Raw genomic sequence first — 17,839 nt, 5'->3', positions numbered from 1 at the left:
TTCAAGTTGGACTATATAGTATATACAGTATATATTTGGCCCAGATTAATTGTATTTATTTTTCTTATTTAAAGTGCAAATATTTGACTACTCGGCAACGTGCATGCGTATAAACTGTTGCACACACGCTGTGTAGGCTTATTACGGTAAGATTGAAGCCATGTCCGCTTACTATAAGCAACTTTGGGCTTGTTTTTCTGTAAAGTTGCTTGTAAATATTGACAGTTGCAGATTGCGTTTTTTTGTTGTTGATTATTTGTGCTTGTTTCTAAAGTGTAGTTGTTTATTTGTGCTTCTTTCTAAAGTGTAGTTTATTTGGGCTTGTTTCTAAAGTGTAGTTGTTTATTTGGGCTTGTTTCTAAAGTGTAGTTGATTATTTTCACTCTATTTTCTTTATTATTATTTAACCTCTCTTCGCAGATGAGTAAGGCTCGGAACGAGGCTAATTTAATCCAGTGGTTCTCAAATATTTATAGTTGCTGCTTTTGGGCTTGTTTTTTTAGACCTGGTTCCTTATTTCTCTCTCAGAATCTGGCAACGCTGAGTCCTCACATTAGTTCATTTTTCGCTTTGTCAGAATGACCCTCAGGACTTTTGGGAGCCGTTTATCACAACTTCAACGGACATATTTCAAGGTGAGCAACAGAACACTTAAGTCTTGCTCTGAACTTGAAGTAGACTGAACTGAACCGTTGCTTTTATCACTTGAAAGATTGCCGAATCATTTTCCTGTAAAAGCTCTACCTTTGGTTAAATTTGAATACCAATAGGCTCTATGCACAGCAGCATCCTTCACAGGTGTTACCAATTATACTAATGAAGGCTCTGTTCCATTTGTAGCACAGACTTTTTAATTTCCACGACCCCCATAACTCTGAGTGTACACATGGAACCAAATGGACCCTTATGGATCCATTTGGTTCCATGTGTACACTCAAAGTTACACATCCGTAAGGGGCCATTTGGAACCCCCTCAAGGAACCATGAGGGTCCCTGGACCCCAATTTTAGACCCACTGGTGTAGCTAAGTGTTTCCAGTGAGCCAACATGCACAATATCAACACCCTGACTCTGTTTGACCAGAATGGAACAGAGCCTTAGTATCATTGGCAACACCTGTGAATTTCTTCACAATATGGCTGCTGTGCATAGAGCCTATTACTTGAGAAGAAGATACAGGTTAGACATGCAAAACCCAATTTGACCACATGGTGGCATGGAAGTCCATAGGTCCAAAAATTAAAACATAAATACCACAATGAAATAAATAAAATCCACAATGAAATAAATAAAAAAACACAATGATATAAATACAAAATACAATGAAATAAATAAAACAATTGTCAAATTAATGCATGTACTTTTTTATTGCATGTTTTTTATTTCATTGTTTTTTATTTATTTCATTGTGGATTTTATTTTCTTATTTTTGGACCTATAGACTTCCATCTACAAGCTCACAATGTGTCACTTGTAGATCTGCAATTTGTTTTTAAACAATTTGATTTGGAAGAAATTATCAGTGTCCCTGCACAATATTTTTTAGATTGATTTGAAAAACGTAAAAAAGGTTTTTGAGAACCACTCTTGTCAATGATTTGCTCTCATATTGCAATGATATTCATTACTTGTCTTATCTGAAGTTAAATGTTGTAATGTAGTCAGTTGAGGATGGGTGCTTTTTTTATATTTATATGCCCTATTTGATGATTATCTCATTCTCATTCTAGTTTCAACTTGTATCATTTAATATGTTGGATTTTTTTTTTATACTGTTGCCTTTCCACCTTGGATTTCTGTATTCACATAGGAAATTAAGATTATTTTATTATACTGTGTGTATCCTCGTATTTTTTATATTGTAAGCTATACCTTCTTGCCTAAATTAATCGATTGATCTCTCTCTCTCGCTTTAGACTTTCTCCAGTCCAGCATTAGTTGTCAGATGTAAAAGCAGCTGTCCGGTGTCAGTAAGCCACCTGGACCACCTAGTTCTGACGGTGAAGAATATTAACACCACCATCAACTTCTACTCCTCAGTGCTGGGCATGGAGGTCATTACCTTCAAGGTAGGACCACACAACATCAGCTCCTCCGCACACCAGTATTTTATTTGGTTCTAAACGTTACTGAATCAGGTTGCAGTGGTGGAAAAAGTACTCACATTTGTTTACAAGAAAGTATTAATACTGCAATATACACTACTCTGTTAAAAGTAAAAGTCAAAATGCATCAATATGTACCAAAAGTAAAAGTACTCATTATGCAGAATGTTCCATTTCAAGTTTTCAAATGTATAAATATCTTTTGAAAAGAGCAGATCTACAAGCTCACAATGCGTCGCATTGCGATGCGTTGTGAGCTTGTAGATCTGCTATTTTCAAATGGCCAACATGTGTATAGGGCTAAAGTGGTTAATGTATGTTTTGTAATAATAATCCAAATCTACAAAGTAACTAGTAACGAAAGTAGTAATTACTAACGAAATGTAGTGGAGTAAAAGCACAATATTTGGATCCGAGATGTAGTGGCGTAGAAGTGAAAGTATTGGAAATTGGAAATACTCAAGTAAAGTAGAAATACCAAGTACAATGCACTTAGTTACTTTCCACCACGCCAGGTTGAAAGTAAAGCTTTCCTCACTTAATGCATTACATTACATTACATTACAGTCATTTAGCAGACGCTTTTATCCAAAGCGACTTACAATAAGTGCACTCACTCCTCCAACGTGTCCACTAGATGGCAGGGTTTGATCACTGTCGGCTCATGTAGCTGTCCTCACCACAGTGTATGAGATGTTTGAAATAAACAAATTGTTGACAAAGGAAAACAAAAAAGAAAGAAAACAGGTATTTATGTGACCCATAAAAATGGGTATGTGACGACCCTGTGTTTCAGAACCAAAGCCCTTTCATTTCATTAGGTTTTTAAAGTGCTGGAGAGAGAGGGAGACCTCTGTTACAAACAAACACAATGTAGAAATGATTACTATGGGAATATAAAGCTATTTTTTAACACTTTTAACAAAGAAATATCACAATATCACACCCCCTTTAAATTAATGTATGCCTTCACTTCAGGGGAACCGTAAGGCCTTGAGTTTTGGGCAGCAGAAATTGAACCTTCACCAGGTGGGTCAGGAGTTTGAGCCCAAAGCTGGACGTCCAACGTCAGGTTCTGCAGATCTGTGTCTGATCACCACGACCCCGCTGGCTGCGGTCTCTACACACCTGCAGGTACCCCCACCCCCACCATGCCCAAAACAGGGATAAAGTATTGATTTATTAAATTATTATCGATTCTTTTTTTTATTATCAATTAGTTTGATTAACTGGCGCTGCACCCCATCCTTGTCTTTAGGCGTGCGGGGTGCAGATAGAGGAAGGTCCAGTTGAAAGGAGTGGAGCCGTGGGAGCCATCACCTCGCTGTACTTCCGTGACCCTGACCACAACCTGATTGAAGTGTCAAACTACAACCACACAGCCACTTAGGAGCTCCTGTTATTGTCTCCGCCAGGAGACTATGTTTTCACTTTCCGCCCCCCCCCCCTCGGCCAAGCTAACATTGGTCAAGCCTCACGTGACACGTGACAATACGTTGAAAGAGTGTGCTCTGATTGGCTAGTGAGACGCATGACGTATAGCGGCCTATAAATAGATGTGTCACTTTGAAAGAGTCTCAGTCTCTTTCAAAGTGAGGTAAGACAGGAATAATCACGAAATGGCTGAGAAATGGCGGAGCAATACATTATGTAGACACACTGGTGTCATCACAATACGTAATATAAATAGCTTAGACAGGATTAATCAAGAACAGTACATTCCAGTACAAACTGATATCACATGACAGATGATAGCACGGTTCTGCTGGCGGAGACTTGTGCTCCGAGGAGCACATTTTCTAGTTCGTAAATGAGCCTTGTTTGTGAGTTCGATGATTCGATGAAATAGGGAAAATATCAGATCTACAAGCTCACAACTCGTCACGATGTGAGTTTGTACTGTTTTCACAGTTTTTGAAATAGGGCTTAAGTGATTAATTCATAATGTCTTTTTAAGTTTGGGTCTCCGTGCAGACAGGATAGATAACGGTCTATCTATGAAGGTCTGTCTGTAAAGTGGAAAAGTTTCTCTTCTTGGGCAAAGGTTTATTCAAAGAACCAGAATTATATCCAAGTTGCCCTTGTTGCCTCAGTCCAGTAGGACCACTCTGCACATTTGTTTGACAGTTTGAAAGCCCACCATTAGTTGTAGTTTTCAACATTTAGCTGGATAACATCAGCTGACCAGGCAGAGCGAGTCTATTATTACTGCGTAATTCTCTGGACCAGCAGCTGGCTGTACTTTAAATATGCCTGTGAACAGGAAACGGTGTGTTTTATGGAAATAGCTTCTGGCTGGCCAGTGCAAAACACTCCACTCAAGTTTAGACGTGAATGGGGCGAATTAGGTAAGTAAAATTAGCGCTTAGAAAGCATATTTCAGAATGTGAGAAATGAGAACGATTGTGTCTTATAAGCTGATATTATAAAAAGTACTTTCCTGTACTGTACGCCTACTATAGAATGAATAAATAGCAGATTCACCTGTTGCCATGTGCTGAAATGTTTATGGCATATTCAAGATAATATCTTATCTGAAGAAATGGTCATGCAATTCCGATTAGTGATTATTCTTGTATTGCTTTTCCTGTTTTTAGATGAAATGTTTCCTCATCTTGAACAAATAAAATACTTAGACTTGATTATTTGTCATTATTAGACACTCCATTGATTGGACTAACGTTGATCATCAACACTCATCAAAAATATAGCATGTGTATTCAAAGAAAGGAGTTGTTAAACATGCAGAAAATTGGAAACGGCGCAGACACGGCATGACAAATGGATTCAGTCTGTATAAATATTCCATATTCAACTTTATTGCCACATCACAGTTTTACAGGTGTAAAAAGTGGGTGACATTCTGTCAGACAAGCTTACAACAAGCTCTCTATTCCTAAAGAACAGAGAATGAAAGAAACAAGGAAAACAGACCATATATATGTCAGATATCCTATTGCGAGCAATGCCACATAAGACTGCACAAGATATTGTTACGACAAGGTACACTGCATGGATAAAAACAATATTAAAGCAAATATAGAAACAGTCCCTTGAGCATGTAGTCTTTTGTACATACAACATTTTGTGTGGCAAGAACCGCAAAGGACATAAGCTCTCTTGTTTATGTTTTATCCTTTTGACAGATATGTACATATATGTGTTAATCTATATGCATTTTGGTCCAAAACCTCAATCAAGACATCATTTAGCAGCAGATATCAAACATGTGAGCGACAGTAAACAAATATAGACAGTTATGTACACGATTAAGAATCCCATGTGGCCGCCTGTGTCGTCAGGGAAGACAACTGACTGGACTCGGCGCTTGTTCAGCAATCTGATGGTTGTCAGCAGCAGTGGTGGAAGAAGCAGCAATAACATAATATGAAAATATTCTGTTACAACTAAGTAAAAGGCCTGTATTCAAGCATGTGTGAATTCAACTCTTTTCCTGCTTGAGCTTTTTGTACATACTGAAGCCAGTTACTTTAGACATGATCAATTCAGGGGAAACACGCAGTGGTGTAAAGTAACTACGTATATTTACTCAAGTACCGTACTTAGTACAATTTTGGGGTATTTCTACATACTTGAGTATTTCCAATTTCCAATACTTTTGCTTCTACTCCACCACCTCAGAGGCAAATATTGTACTTTTACTTCACTACAATTATTTGAAAACTTTTAATTACTAGTTACTTTGTAGATTTTGATTATTATTACAAAACATACATTAACCACTTCAGCCCTATATACATTTCGGCCATTTGAAAATAGCCGATCTACAAGCTCACAATGTGTCGCGATGTGACGCATTGTGAGCTTGTAGATCGTCTATTTTCAAAAGATTTTTATACATTTGAAAACTGTTATGGGACATTCTGCATAATGAGTACTTTCGGTACTTTAAGTACATTTTGATGCCAATACTTTTGTACTTTTACTCAAGTACATTTTGAATTCTGGACTTTTACTTGTAACAGATTATTTCCATATCGCTGTATTGATACTTTAACTTAAGTAAAGAATGTGAGCACTTGTTCCACCACTGGAAACACGGTAGATACCCCCTGGGTTCTGTCGTGTCCTTGCTTGCGGAAGGAAGACCACTGCAGGACTTTCCCAGCTGCTAAATCATTTACAGACACTAAACCCAACTTTCTACCCTAAGGCCATTCTGACATTGAATGACGAGGACACTGTTTCTCAACCTCGCTCCACCAAGGTTCCAAATGGACCCTTATGGGTCTGTAAGTCTGAGTGTGTAGAACTGGTCCATTTGGATCCATTTCTACACACTCAGAGTTAAATAAACACATACATATACATACACATATACATTTTACAGTGTAGATTGGGGCCCCAGGGAATATTTGTATGAAATGGGGTATATGGCCTATTGCATAGCCAACTTAGGGTCCTTGAAATGAAAAAGGTTGTGAATCACTCTTATAGCGTATATTGTTGTTTTTTTGTTATTGAGTGGAATGTGTTATAACCTCCAGACATGTCTGGAGGAATTGTACTGGCCATTAACCAGGCAAGAACACAGTGTGAGTTTTTGTGCAAACAAACAGTCAAACCCATTTGAGAAGCAGACATATATTTTTGTTAACCAAAGTTTTCCAAGCACTGAGGATTCTGGCCGCCGTGTGTCTATGTTCTCCTTGCAGCTTGTTGTTCCTGTGGGAGATCTAAAGATAAGACGCTGCTCTCGCTCCTTCCCTTGTCACTGTCATTTACTCACTTCTGATGTGTGACATCTGGGTTCACCACGATGACCCCCTGGCATAGAGGCCGGTGAGTATAGCCAATACAGGTCCAGTGGAGAATAAATGTATGCTTTGGAAGATATTTAGAAATAATGTAAAATATATATGATTTGAACATGCACGGTACACCATTATCAGACCTAAATTTACCCTTCAATTTCTTGTTATCCCCGAAATGACTGGATATCACATGGGTTTTGTTGCAATTTGTAGCATTTGTAGAAATATTGGGCCTCAAATGTAATTTAAAAATATATGTATTTGGCCCATCATTTGTAAAATAAATATAAAATCAAATATAAAATTCAAAATAAATGCATATTCTTTTAAAAAGGTGACCAGAAATACCATGCAGGTGTCCACTGTTCCGGTTACCAGTATAGCAACATTTTGTGAGCATACAGATGCTGTAAAGTGCGGCCCCTGCCCGACCAGGCCTGGACCCTGTCCACATGTTGTCTTCCCCCAAGACATACAGGGCCAGACGCAGGGAACGGAGCCTCTTCCACAGGACCCCACCCAAATAGCTGTGAGCTTCTGTGTTGTGGTACACTTGGGTTTCACACCTGATGCGTACCGTAACCAAGTGGACCCGCGTGTGGATGTTGATCCGTCCCCGCGCACGGTGCACTAGTACTATTCACACTAATCAAAACATCTGGCAAGAGGATCCTGATGTATATCATATTTAACACTCATAGTTAAATATACACTGAGGATTTTACAGTGTAGATTAGGGTCCCAAAGATAACCAATAAATGGTTTTAAATGGGGGTCCGTGGCGTAATGCATATCAAATTGGGGGTCCTTGAAATTCGAGCTGAGAATCACTGGTTCAGGACACCCTCCATGCGCATAGAGAGACACACGCACGCACGCACGCGCGCGTGCACACACAAGCTCCCCTCCTTCTCAACCACGGACAATATCCCTTGCACATTATGGACATACATTATGTGCTTATTTATGCAACATGTTTTTATTTGTAAAAAGTTAAATGCATATTTGCTTTATCTTTATGTACTTTTATCTTTTTATTTGCCCATTATCCATGTAGCTGACCAAAATACATTCCACTACCATTTATTTTAAGTGTTTTAATAGCTGCAGCCTGTTACAAATAAAGGTTGAATTGAAATTTAATTTAATTGAGCAGCTCAATATTTATCAACAGTTAAAACCTCCATTTTCTTCTGCTGCTTTGGGTTTTGCTCCAAAATGTACGTGTTAAATGTACAGATATTGAACTGTACAGTATGTTTCCATAGATTCTTAGATTATAGTCATCCTGACTTATTTCAGGAGGACAAATGTTTATTTTACAATAAAACTAAAATAAAACTTAGATTAAAAAAGCCTTGATTAGCCCCAAAATAATGTGTAATTGTAGCTGCAATCCGCATTGAAAAAAATGATACACAGATAATAGTTTACATGTTTTTATTCAATATAATACAAGTTGAAAATGATACATAAACAAGAAAGAAAACATTCATTGAGTTTTTACAAGTACAGTATTAATCTATCCTCGAAATAAACATTTTCACATCCAGTCAGGAGACAGAGGAGTATGCACACACACATACATACTTTAACATAATAGTCCTTTGCCATCCCAATTTCAGATGTAAAGTTGACATAAATCGCCCCAATCACCACTTTATAATTAGCTGTTGCTATGTTAGTCGCTTCATAATGGGAAGTTAATTTTTAAGTTAAGAGTAAGTACAGGGGGCCTCACGCATGCAAGATTTAAAATATATTTATTTTTACCGACAGCAGCTGAAGTCCTATTCATGTCTCTGTCTATCAGTCCCTCCTGGTACACACAACACCACTGACCACTTTCTTAACACGCTGAGGAAGGCTTGGCGTCAAAACGCTATTAATTAAAAAGTACCAGAAGGTTTTTTTTTTAATTGGCTTGAGGGGGCGAGATGGTCCGGTTGAGGGGGCGTCGCCCCCTCACGCCCACCCGTGACGCCGGGCCTGGCTGCAACTATCGAATATTTTTTTACCATGTATGATTAACCACTTAAGACCTATTTCATACTTCTTGGTACAACAGTATCAAACAGAAATGGCTAAAATAGCCGATCTACGAGCTGAGCATGGTGATCAGGCATTTTTTCTACTTTGAAAAAAATTGTGGGGAAGCTAAACTTAAAATCTATCTCAAAATCGTTTTTTTTTTAAATTATCTATAATCGATTAAATAGATTAGTTTGAATAACTGTTGCACCCCTAATTAAAAGGAGGAACAATTCTGCCAAATGTTCCAATTATGTGAAGAGATAACAAAATATTTGCATAATTCTGGAGTGCAGGCAGATTCACTGCAGCTGTGAGAGAAGGACTGTGCAATCCTCAAGTGTTTCAAGCTCTTCCACTGCCTCAAGCAGCCCTTCAACCTTCTCAGGAGGAAGTACCGCCCCTGCGTTGTCACAGAACTTCTTTTTCAGGCTCTCAGTGCTCAGTGGGTTGCGCCAATGACCGTAGAAGGTGTCACAGCGGCCCTTCAGGATGTCTCCTCCGGCCAGCGTCACCTGGACCTCGCCGTACATGCGGTCGAAGTTGGCCGGGTTGTCGTCCGGGTGCTCCACGCGGACGCGACTCAACAGGGCCAGCAGCTCAGGGCGCTGCAAGGCGGCCGAGGAGAAGGACCACATCGTCACCTCGCCGTCCAGGAGAGCACTGCAGGCGGTCAACTGGAAGGAGTGGCGTGCCTCGTGCTCAGAGTCGGGGAAGGGCCTGTTAACAGGCCGGTCACAGTTATAACAGAATCACCTGATGGTAGTTATCTTATATTAAAATCTTATGTTAAAATTGGCTTTAGGGAGGACCGGCCGCGGGTGGGACGACGGACAATGTCATCACACTCATGTCGCTATGACTCAGCCATAACCATAAAACGGGTTCCCAATGCAGCTACGCCCAAATATGGAGTGTATTGTCTAACCTCAATGTGTCGTCATGGCATCAGGCGCAAACAAATCAGTCAGCTCCACATACGTATGGTCACAAAAGGGGGCATGCCTATATATATATATATATATATATATATATATACATATATATATATATATATATGTGTGTGTGTGTGTGTGTGTGTGTGTGTGTGTGTGTGTGTGTGTATTTATAATTATTTTGTAATTAGTAATAATCATCAGAATCATTTCCATTCATCTGTCTAAATTAATCTGTTATTAAAAGATAACGGAAATAGCCCATCTACAAGCTCACATTGCGTTACACTGCGATGCATTGTGGGGTTGTAGATTGGCTAATTCCACTTTGAAAGTATCTCACGATTAAATAGGGCTTGTTTTGGCCAAAGTACATTATCTATTTTGATTATTGGTACCAGTCATTGTCAGTCATTTCTTTGTATATTTGTTATTAGTCATATCTGACCTTTGCAATGTTTGTTTACAATGCCTAAAAGGCAAGCAATGTTCCAGTGTTCAATGCCAAAAACACAATTAATCGCAATTATTTGTATGACAAATGAATCAACTTCTTTTCTTTCTTTCTTTTTCCTTTATTTATAACTACAATGTCATGATCATGACAACCCTACCTGTTGATGTACTTAGAGTGTGGGATTCGAAGCAGGATGTCCTGCACCTGAGCGGGAAGGACGGGCCGGAGGGACTCGCCGCCCGCGAGCAGCGCGTGGACGGCGGTGGCGGCCTCCGCCACCCAGTGCATCCCCAGATGAGCAGGGAAACGCTTGAAGGCCATGTCCTGCTCCTCCAGAAGGAAGACGTGTTCCTCGTCGTCGGGGGAGGTCATATGGCGTGGCACGTAGTCGTCATAAAAGACGTTGAAGCCGTCCACCCCTGGCACAGCGTCCAGGACCAGGAGGCTGGCCTCCAGGCCTCGTGAGGCCAGCAGAGCCGCCTCCATCCCCAGGCGGGAAGCGTTGCCGATGTGGAAGGGTTTGGACTGGGTGGCGGCGTTGCACATGGGCGCTCCAGCTAGAGAGGCGGCTATGGCCAAGGCATGGCGGCACTGGGAGCTGTCCAGCGACAGGAGACGTGCGCACGCCGCGGCGCTTCCCATGGTGCCGACCACACTGGGAGGGTGGAACCTGAGGATGGAGAAGAGAGGGACAGAGAGTCCTCAAGGTGATTTCATTTATTGTTACCTCTTGTGTACATATAAGAGTACAAATGATTTTGTTTGGGTTCAGCTTTACTGTCACATCACAGGTTTACTGAAGTAAGAAAGTGGGTGAAATTATGTTTCGTGCATAGTTCCCATCATATCATTATTTCCATAGAAAAAAGAAATGGAAGAAGGGGAGGAGGGGGGCAAGGGGGAAAGGAGATCAAACAAGAGAACCAAAAAAAACAAACAGGTTATCCACATATTTGCACATTGTACCTGAGATAAGATATAAAGGTGCGTGAGCATAGCAGCAGATGTATACTGTGCATGATATACTTATGGACATTAGTTAAGGTGCTAGAAAACACACAATACAAAAGTCAGTGCGTAGTACATGGGATTAAGGTGCAAAATGTCAGTGTGTGTCGACCGCATGATCCACATGTAGACTGACACTGGTATAATCCGCAAGTAGGTCCATGAGGAAGAGCATATTGTAGCAGCATCAATGATAAATATAGCTGCAAGCAGCAATACCGGAGGCCAAGTAGGCTAATGTTTGCAAGTGTGACAGCAGGTGGTAAATTGGCTTCATATTTCTACAGTAGTCATTAAGCAAGGGATAATCAACATTCAGCCGGTCATCATGCAAGGGATAAATATAAGGGTTTCCCTTTAGGCTGGTGGTTAAGATGTTTGACTTTAGTGTCCCTTCTCGCACAGGAGACCCGAGTTCAAATCCTGGGCGTTGCATTCAAAGGTGCTTTGCACAAGGTTCCTACTCCTAGGTTATAAACATCTATTTTAGCCACCTGTGTGCATGGGAATGCCTTGTACCTCAGTTCAGATATTTTTCTCTAATGCCTGAGGAGCTGTGGGTTTTTCCCCCTCCCCATTGGGTGCATCTGCTGAACACTCCTTAATTTTGTTGTGACAGCAGAGGTGCTAGGAATAAAGACAGTTACTGTAAGCATGTCTTGTGTGGTGGAACACCATGTCCAGAGACGCTGTGTTTCAGCACAGTACATTTGACTCATTGCAGTACTCTTTCATAAAGCAAATGAAGTGTTGGGTCACACGGGCGTGTAAACAGCTGCCTAATGGGGCACTCAGTCAAATGTTTCCCCACTTCAGCAGTCAGCAGAGTAAAATATGGCTCTTGAACTACCCTTAAAGGAGCACTTCAACCATTTTCAACCTATCTTCATATAATTGGTCCTTAATGATCATTATGAGATGGCACCATTTTGTATTTTTCAATTAGGTTTTTCATTAAAAATAAACTGAAACGTTAAATTATTTTATTTCATTAAAAAAAAAGTGGATTCTAACATGGTAAATAACAGTTTGAAGTTCAATGGGTCAAGCAGGGGATCAAATAAATAGGAAATATCTAAATACTGAATCAAGCAACTTAAAACCTGGGGTGCACACAAAAAACAGAGATGTTAAAATGACCCCAAAAGTGTTTTAAAGTGAAATACCCCTTTAACCCCATTTACCTCTGTAACCGAGCTGTCTGCAAGACAAGACCACTGTTTCTCAACTTCGGGCCTGGGGATTTTATAATGTAGATTGGGCTCCCAGAGATGAAAATTTTAACCGGTATCAAATGGGGATCTGTGGACTAATATCAAACTGGGGGTCCATGACAGAAGGTTGAGAGTCACTGCGCAACACCTCTAGGCCTGTCCCCAACTAAGGATTTCTATAGTCGAATCTGATTGGTCAAATGTTGCCTATAGTCGACTAATAGTCGAATGATATAGCAAAAATATAAGATTTTTATTTTTTACTTTGTTTTGTTATTTGTTTTGCATGATTCGACTAAGATTGGCAGTCGAATCAGTCTGATTCGACTGCCAATCTCTCGGTCGAACCATGCAAAAAAGATACTTGCTTGGTTTCTCCCAATAAATCATGACATATATCCTATTTTTGGCAAACTATTAGTTAATTAATATAACAAATTAGGCCAATCTCTCAGTCGAATAATGCAAACAAAAAAAAGAAGAAAACATTTGTATTTCTTTTTGAAAAAACTTTTTTTTTTTAATGTTATGATTCGACTAAGAGACTGGCAGTCGAATCAGTCTCCCTCAATCGATTAGTCGACTATTAGAATAATCGAGATCAGGCCTAAACACCTCTCACCTCTTTGGTATGTTGTAGGCATCGTCGGAGAACCTCAGCAGTCGGCCCTGGATCTCGATGCCTACGTTGAAGGCCATCAGCAGGTCCATGCCGCGGGGCCTGATGCGGTACGCAGGCAGCAGGTCACAGATGGCCAGGAGAGCAGGAAGCACGGCGCCGGAGGGGTGAGTGGCAGGATGCCACGTGTCATCAAAGTCCATAGAGTGAGTCTGCAGACAACTAGCAGCTTATATACGTAATGTTATGTGTATATGCTGTAAATGTTTGAGGTCTGTTGTTTTGTCAGTACCATAGCTGACAGTGTTTGAGTTGGCTGGTGACAGTTATACAGTATATTGTGGTTGTACTCACTGCCACCCCGTTGACGAAGGCTGCCAGTGTTGGCGACAGCCTGGTGCCTGTGCGGCCGTACACACGACTGATGTCATTGGCAGCGTATGCGTGCTGAGGGGTGGAGACAGGTGCACGCACGCACGGATATGTTTAACAATACAAAAAAAAGACTTTCCTAATGTAAACATTCCAGTCTGAATAAGCATTCTCCTGCTTGTTGTTGACAAATTGCCCCACATGAAGGATTTTTTCCCCTTCACATTTACATACAGTATTTCTCTTTTTCTGAAGTCTAGTTTTAGTTTATTCCACACCTAGTTTTAGGTTGTTTAGAGTTGATTTGAATAACCTTGGTTTCAGTTCCACATACAGTATAAGTCTGGACAAGCTCGGAAATACGGGAAGAAAAGAGACTCAAACCACCGACATCTCCTCCCATTCCTACATTACACTTTATTTGTATTTTAACGCCTTGAACCAGCTAAAAAATACATGGGCAACTGGCGGCCCGGGGGCTACATGCGGCCCGCAGGTTAATATCGGAATACTGATAAAGTATTGATTTCAGCTATTACAATTGCAAACATGACCCGCTTTAATTACTTCAGTTTATAGCGTAATGACTAGTATTAAAATTCTATTGTCTTTTTTATGTCCAATGTACAGTAATTGTATTTGAGTACTTTTCAGGATTCCAATTCAAAAATAGCAAAAACAACGCGTCGCGTTTTGAGCTTGTAGATTGGCTATTTTTGCTACTTTTGTGTGACATAGAATGACCCGACAGTATGCAATGAGGCCCTCTGGAGTGAGTGTGGAAATATAGTGGCCCTCTCCATTATCAAAGTTGCCCACCCCTGAGCTAAAATAACCGGCGAAAACTACCGATCTGCTTGCTCTGAGCTTGTAGATTGCCTATTTTCAGCAAAGACATTTGGTGTTGAGGGAAACACTAGAGGGTCTAGTATAGAGCCCTGACGGACCATGAAGACCTGATTCTGATAAGGCCGGTTCTACAAAATGTTTCTGTCAGTGATTCTCAAACTTTTTCATGTCATGGACCCCCAAAATAATATGTATTGTATAAATTAATGTTTGCTAAATTTTATATATCTATATATCTATATATCTATATATCTATATATCTATATATCTATATATCAATATCTAAAGTTTCACGATTAAAACAAAATAGCAGATATACAAGCTCATAGCACGGCACAAAGTGACGCACTGCGAGCTTCTATATCTGCTATTTTTGAATATCCAAAGTGTAAAATAACGGTTAAAGTGGTTAAAATAAAAGGTTTTAATTGGTTAAGTGGCTCATTACCTTGCAGTGTTGCAGGGCCAGTTCAAACACCTCTGTGGTGCTGCCGATCAGGCCCACCCCGATGCTGTCCAGCACCATCCTCTTACTGCGATGCAGGACGGTGGGGGACAGGTGCTGAGGCTTCACCTCGCTGATGAACCTCCCAAAGCTGCCTGTCACCGTCTCCTCAGGGGCCCGTCGTGGGGTCACCATCCCCTCAGGGGCCCATCGTGGGGTCACCGTCCCCTCAGGGGCCGGTGGGGCCACTGTGTCCTCCAGGGCCGGCCGCACCGCCGCTGGAGTAAAGGGAAAAGAAAGGGAAACCTTTGTTAAGCCCACAGGGGAAATTCTGTTTCAGCTTCTGATTACCAGACAGCCTAATCTACCCATTCAGATATGGCCGCCCTCCAAAGAGATGATGATGAGGGAGGACAGGAGTGACATCAATCAATCAATCAATCAATCAATGACAGTTAACCACTTAAGTCCTTAATTACTTTGTCGTGCAACGAATAGCTCAAGCTTGTTTTCGAATAGGACAGGATAGGATAGGACCGAACAGGACAGAATAGGACAGGACGGGATGGTGCAGAACCTCGCTTCACATCGCGTCCAAATCTACAAAGTCACATGTAAATGAAGTTTTCAAATAATTTGGATAAAAAAGGACAATATTGCTGACCTGAGGGTCCCTGGACCTTTGACAACCACTGTTATAAGTATTATATAATGCTTTATAATGTGTTATGATTATTGTTATAAAGCGTTTAGTAATGATGAGTGCTTATACATGTAGTTATACAGTGTTATAAGCAGATAGCTGCAGTTATACATGACATTATAATTCATTACAAAATGCTTTATAATGCATTAAGATTATCATTATAAAGCATTAGGAATATTTATGACTGCAATAATTATACAGTGTTGTAAGCAGACTATAAGTAGTGTTTTTAATGCATTATAGAAAGTGTTACCAATATGTCTACCTTTCTTCCTTCACAGTTTGAATGTCAGTGGTGTTATGAGAGTTGAGATGGAGTGGACTTAGTTCTTACATTCCATGATGTACCTGTGCATTCTTCTGATTCCACACAGCGTCCTGATGGGTTTCTGTAAGACAGAGAGCAGTGGTTCTCTCACTTTTTCATGTGAAGGACCCCCACAATGATATGTATTTGGCCACTGACCCCCATCTCAAAATATTTTGTTCCAGTGACCGCCAGAAGCAAAGATTTGAGTCGAAAATGTTGGTTTAAAATAATAAATATATATATATTCAAAGACTTGCAAAAAAAATCTGGATAAAAAAAAGCAGATCTACAAGCTCATAGTGCGGCACTCGGTGATAAAATAACCAAAGTATACAATAATGGTTATTTTAAATAGCCAAAGTATACAATCATACTTAAAGTGGTTAAAATGATGACGCTATATTAACTTCTTTAGCTGGGGACCCCCTGGTACCCCGCCAAGGACCCCTGGTCCACTTTGAGAACCAATGACATAGAGGATGTCAAGTGTTTTCACTGAGATGTGTGGGCTTGGGAAACCTTGCAACTCCACGTTTCAACTTTTTATGTTTTTGCTCTTGAAAAATTGTCCTACTTTCTTCGAACAAAGGTAGTGAAAATATTTTCGCTACTTTTCAAAACTTTTTCAAAGGGAAAGTGGTTAAAACCGTCTGTGGGTTTTTAATACATATTGAACCAGTCAAGATCATTAACAAGAGTTTGTGACTAAGTAATAAATACATTGGATCCCTTGGAACGCAGGGTATTTTACATGTACTGAAAAGTAACAGTGTGGGACATAACAAGATTTCCAAGTGGACGGCAAGGACACAGTAACGTGTGACGGAGGCAGACATCAATTAGAAGCAGTGGATGAGAGCAGTGACCTTCTGGCTCTCTTTGTCAGACAGACCTTATGAATTCAACCCTTAGCTCTGGGTGTCGTCATGATGAGTGTTGCTCGGCCAGCATGTCTCTCATGAAAGAGCCATTGTGTGTGTGAGTCAGCTGGACCGTCCAACTTCATCAACATTAAATAAAGATCAAATGACAGATCCAGAATGATTCAAACATCCCAAAACATCAAACGTGATCAGAATTTGAGGCTTTCGTTCTGAGACTTTTTTTTACTGCACTGTAAAAGGTGGAAATATCCTTCTTTTTAGAGACACAGACGAGAAGCAGAAGATGCAGCTGAATGGCATCTAACGGAAACCCCCTGGAAAAACAGCATAAATGTTTACCTGTACCAGTGGTGGAAAAATTACTGAATTAAATGTTTTACTTTAGTAAAAGTATCAATACTGCAATGTAGAAGTACTCCGTTATAAGTAAAAGTCTGGTGTTCAAAATTTACTTGAGTAAAAGTACAAAAGTATTGGTATCAAAATGAACTTTAAGTACCAAAAGTAAAAGTACTGAAATGTTTGAAAATAGCAGATCTACAAGCTCACAATGCGTCGTGATACGTAGTGAGCTTGTAGATTGGCTATTTTTAAATAGCCTATATATAAAATAGGGCTAAAGTGGTTAATGTATGTTTTATAATGTAATAATTTATATCTGCATATCTAGTAACTAAAGTTTTCAAATAAATAATTGTAGTGGAGTAAAAGTACAATATTTGTTTGAGATGTAGTGGAGTAGAAGTAAAAGTATCGGAAATTGGAAATACTCAAGTAAAGTACAAATCAAAATTGTACTTAAGTACAGTACTTGAGTACATGTACTTAGTTACTTTACACCACTGACCTGTACTTTGGTGAGCATGGTGTCACCGAGGTGTTTAACTTCAACGTGTTTTCAGCTCCTGCTTAGTTTTGTCTCTTCAAGCCGTCGTGTTGCTGTCCCAGGTGATGACCGTTGATACTGTGAGTCCAGGCTGTCTCATTATATAGGACGGCGTTGATAAACACAACTGATAACCGAGCCAAGAAGTCATGAGGAAGCTTTCTCCCAAATAAAAGGGAGGGATTTCCACAGAGGTCATCATCATCATCATCGCCGTCTGCTGAGAAGTGTGCATGGCGATGG

General features: G+C 40.1%; 2 protein-coding genes across 3 annotated transcripts; one reads left to right on the top strand and one right to left on the bottom strand.

Moving 5' to 3' along the window:
* Positions 1-531: 531 nt before the first annotated feature.
* Positions 532-3,535, top strand: glod5 (glyoxalase domain containing 5). The gene is made up of 4 exons (XM_084085932.1): positions 532-635; positions 1,917-2,069; positions 3,084-3,239; positions 3,364-3,535. The coding sequence occupies exons 1-4, from the start codon at positions 579-581 to the stop codon at positions 3,493-3,495; spliced, it is 498 nt and encodes a 165-aa protein (XP_083942058.1). The 5' UTR covers positions 532-578; the 3' UTR covers positions 3,496-3,535.
* Positions 3,536-7,580: 4,045 nt separating this feature from the next.
* irg1l (immunoresponsive gene 1, like) lies at positions 7,581-17,776 on the bottom strand. Of its 2 annotated transcripts, XM_084086008.1 has the most exons (8): positions 17,558-17,776; positions 15,851-15,905; positions 14,814-15,088; positions 13,499-13,591; positions 13,148-13,356; positions 10,461-10,973; positions 8,428-9,631; positions 7,581-7,937 (listed from the first exon to the last, which is right to left on the bottom strand). In XM_084086008.1, exons 1-7 carry the CDS (start codon positions 17,573-17,575, stop codon positions 9,214-9,216), a joined length of 1,581 nt encoding a protein of 526 aa, XP_083942134.1. In that variant the 5' UTR covers positions 17,576-17,776; the 3' UTR covers positions 7,581-7,937; positions 8,428-9,213. The 2 variants fall into 2 exon arrangements, with proteins under 2 accessions (XP_083942134.1, XP_083942135.1); XM_084086009.1 differs by lacking the exon at positions 17,558-17,776 and having other exon boundaries at positions 15,865-15,903.
* Positions 17,777-17,839: the final 63 nt, after the last annotated feature.

The sequence above is a fragment of the Gymnoscopelus microlampas genome, assembly GCF_963454915.1.
Source record: "Gymnoscopelus microlampas genome assembly, chromosome: 18".
In the NCBI taxonomy this organism is placed as follows: domain Eukaryota; kingdom Metazoa; phylum Chordata; class Actinopteri; order Myctophiformes; family Myctophidae; genus Gymnoscopelus; species Gymnoscopelus microlampas.
The sequence above is the reverse complement of the archived record's forward strand: the minus strand, read 5'-3'. Positions and strand labels throughout refer to the sequence as shown.

Coding starts and splice junctions, on each gene's coding strand:
- glod5 (XM_084085932.1), top strand. CDS start 579: ATGACCCTCAGGACTTTTGGGAGCCGTTTATCACAACTTCAACGGACA. Junction 636..1,916: donor TTCAACGGACATATTTCAAG/GTGAGCAACAGA, acceptor CTCTCGCTTTAG/ACTTTCTCCAGTCCAGCATT. Junction 3,240..3,363: donor CGGTCTCTACACACCTGCAG/GTACCCCCACCC, acceptor CCTTGTCTTTAG/GCGTGCGGGGTGCAGATAGA.
- irg1l (XM_084086008.1), bottom strand. Junction 10,974..13,147: donor GCCTACAACATACCAAAGAG/GTGAGAGGTGTT, acceptor CTCCATCCTCAG/GTTCCACCCTCCCAGTGTGG. Junction 9,632..10,460: donor CACTCTAAGTACATCAACAG/GTAGGGTTGTCA, acceptor GCCTGTTAACAG/GCCCTTCCCCGACTCTGAGC.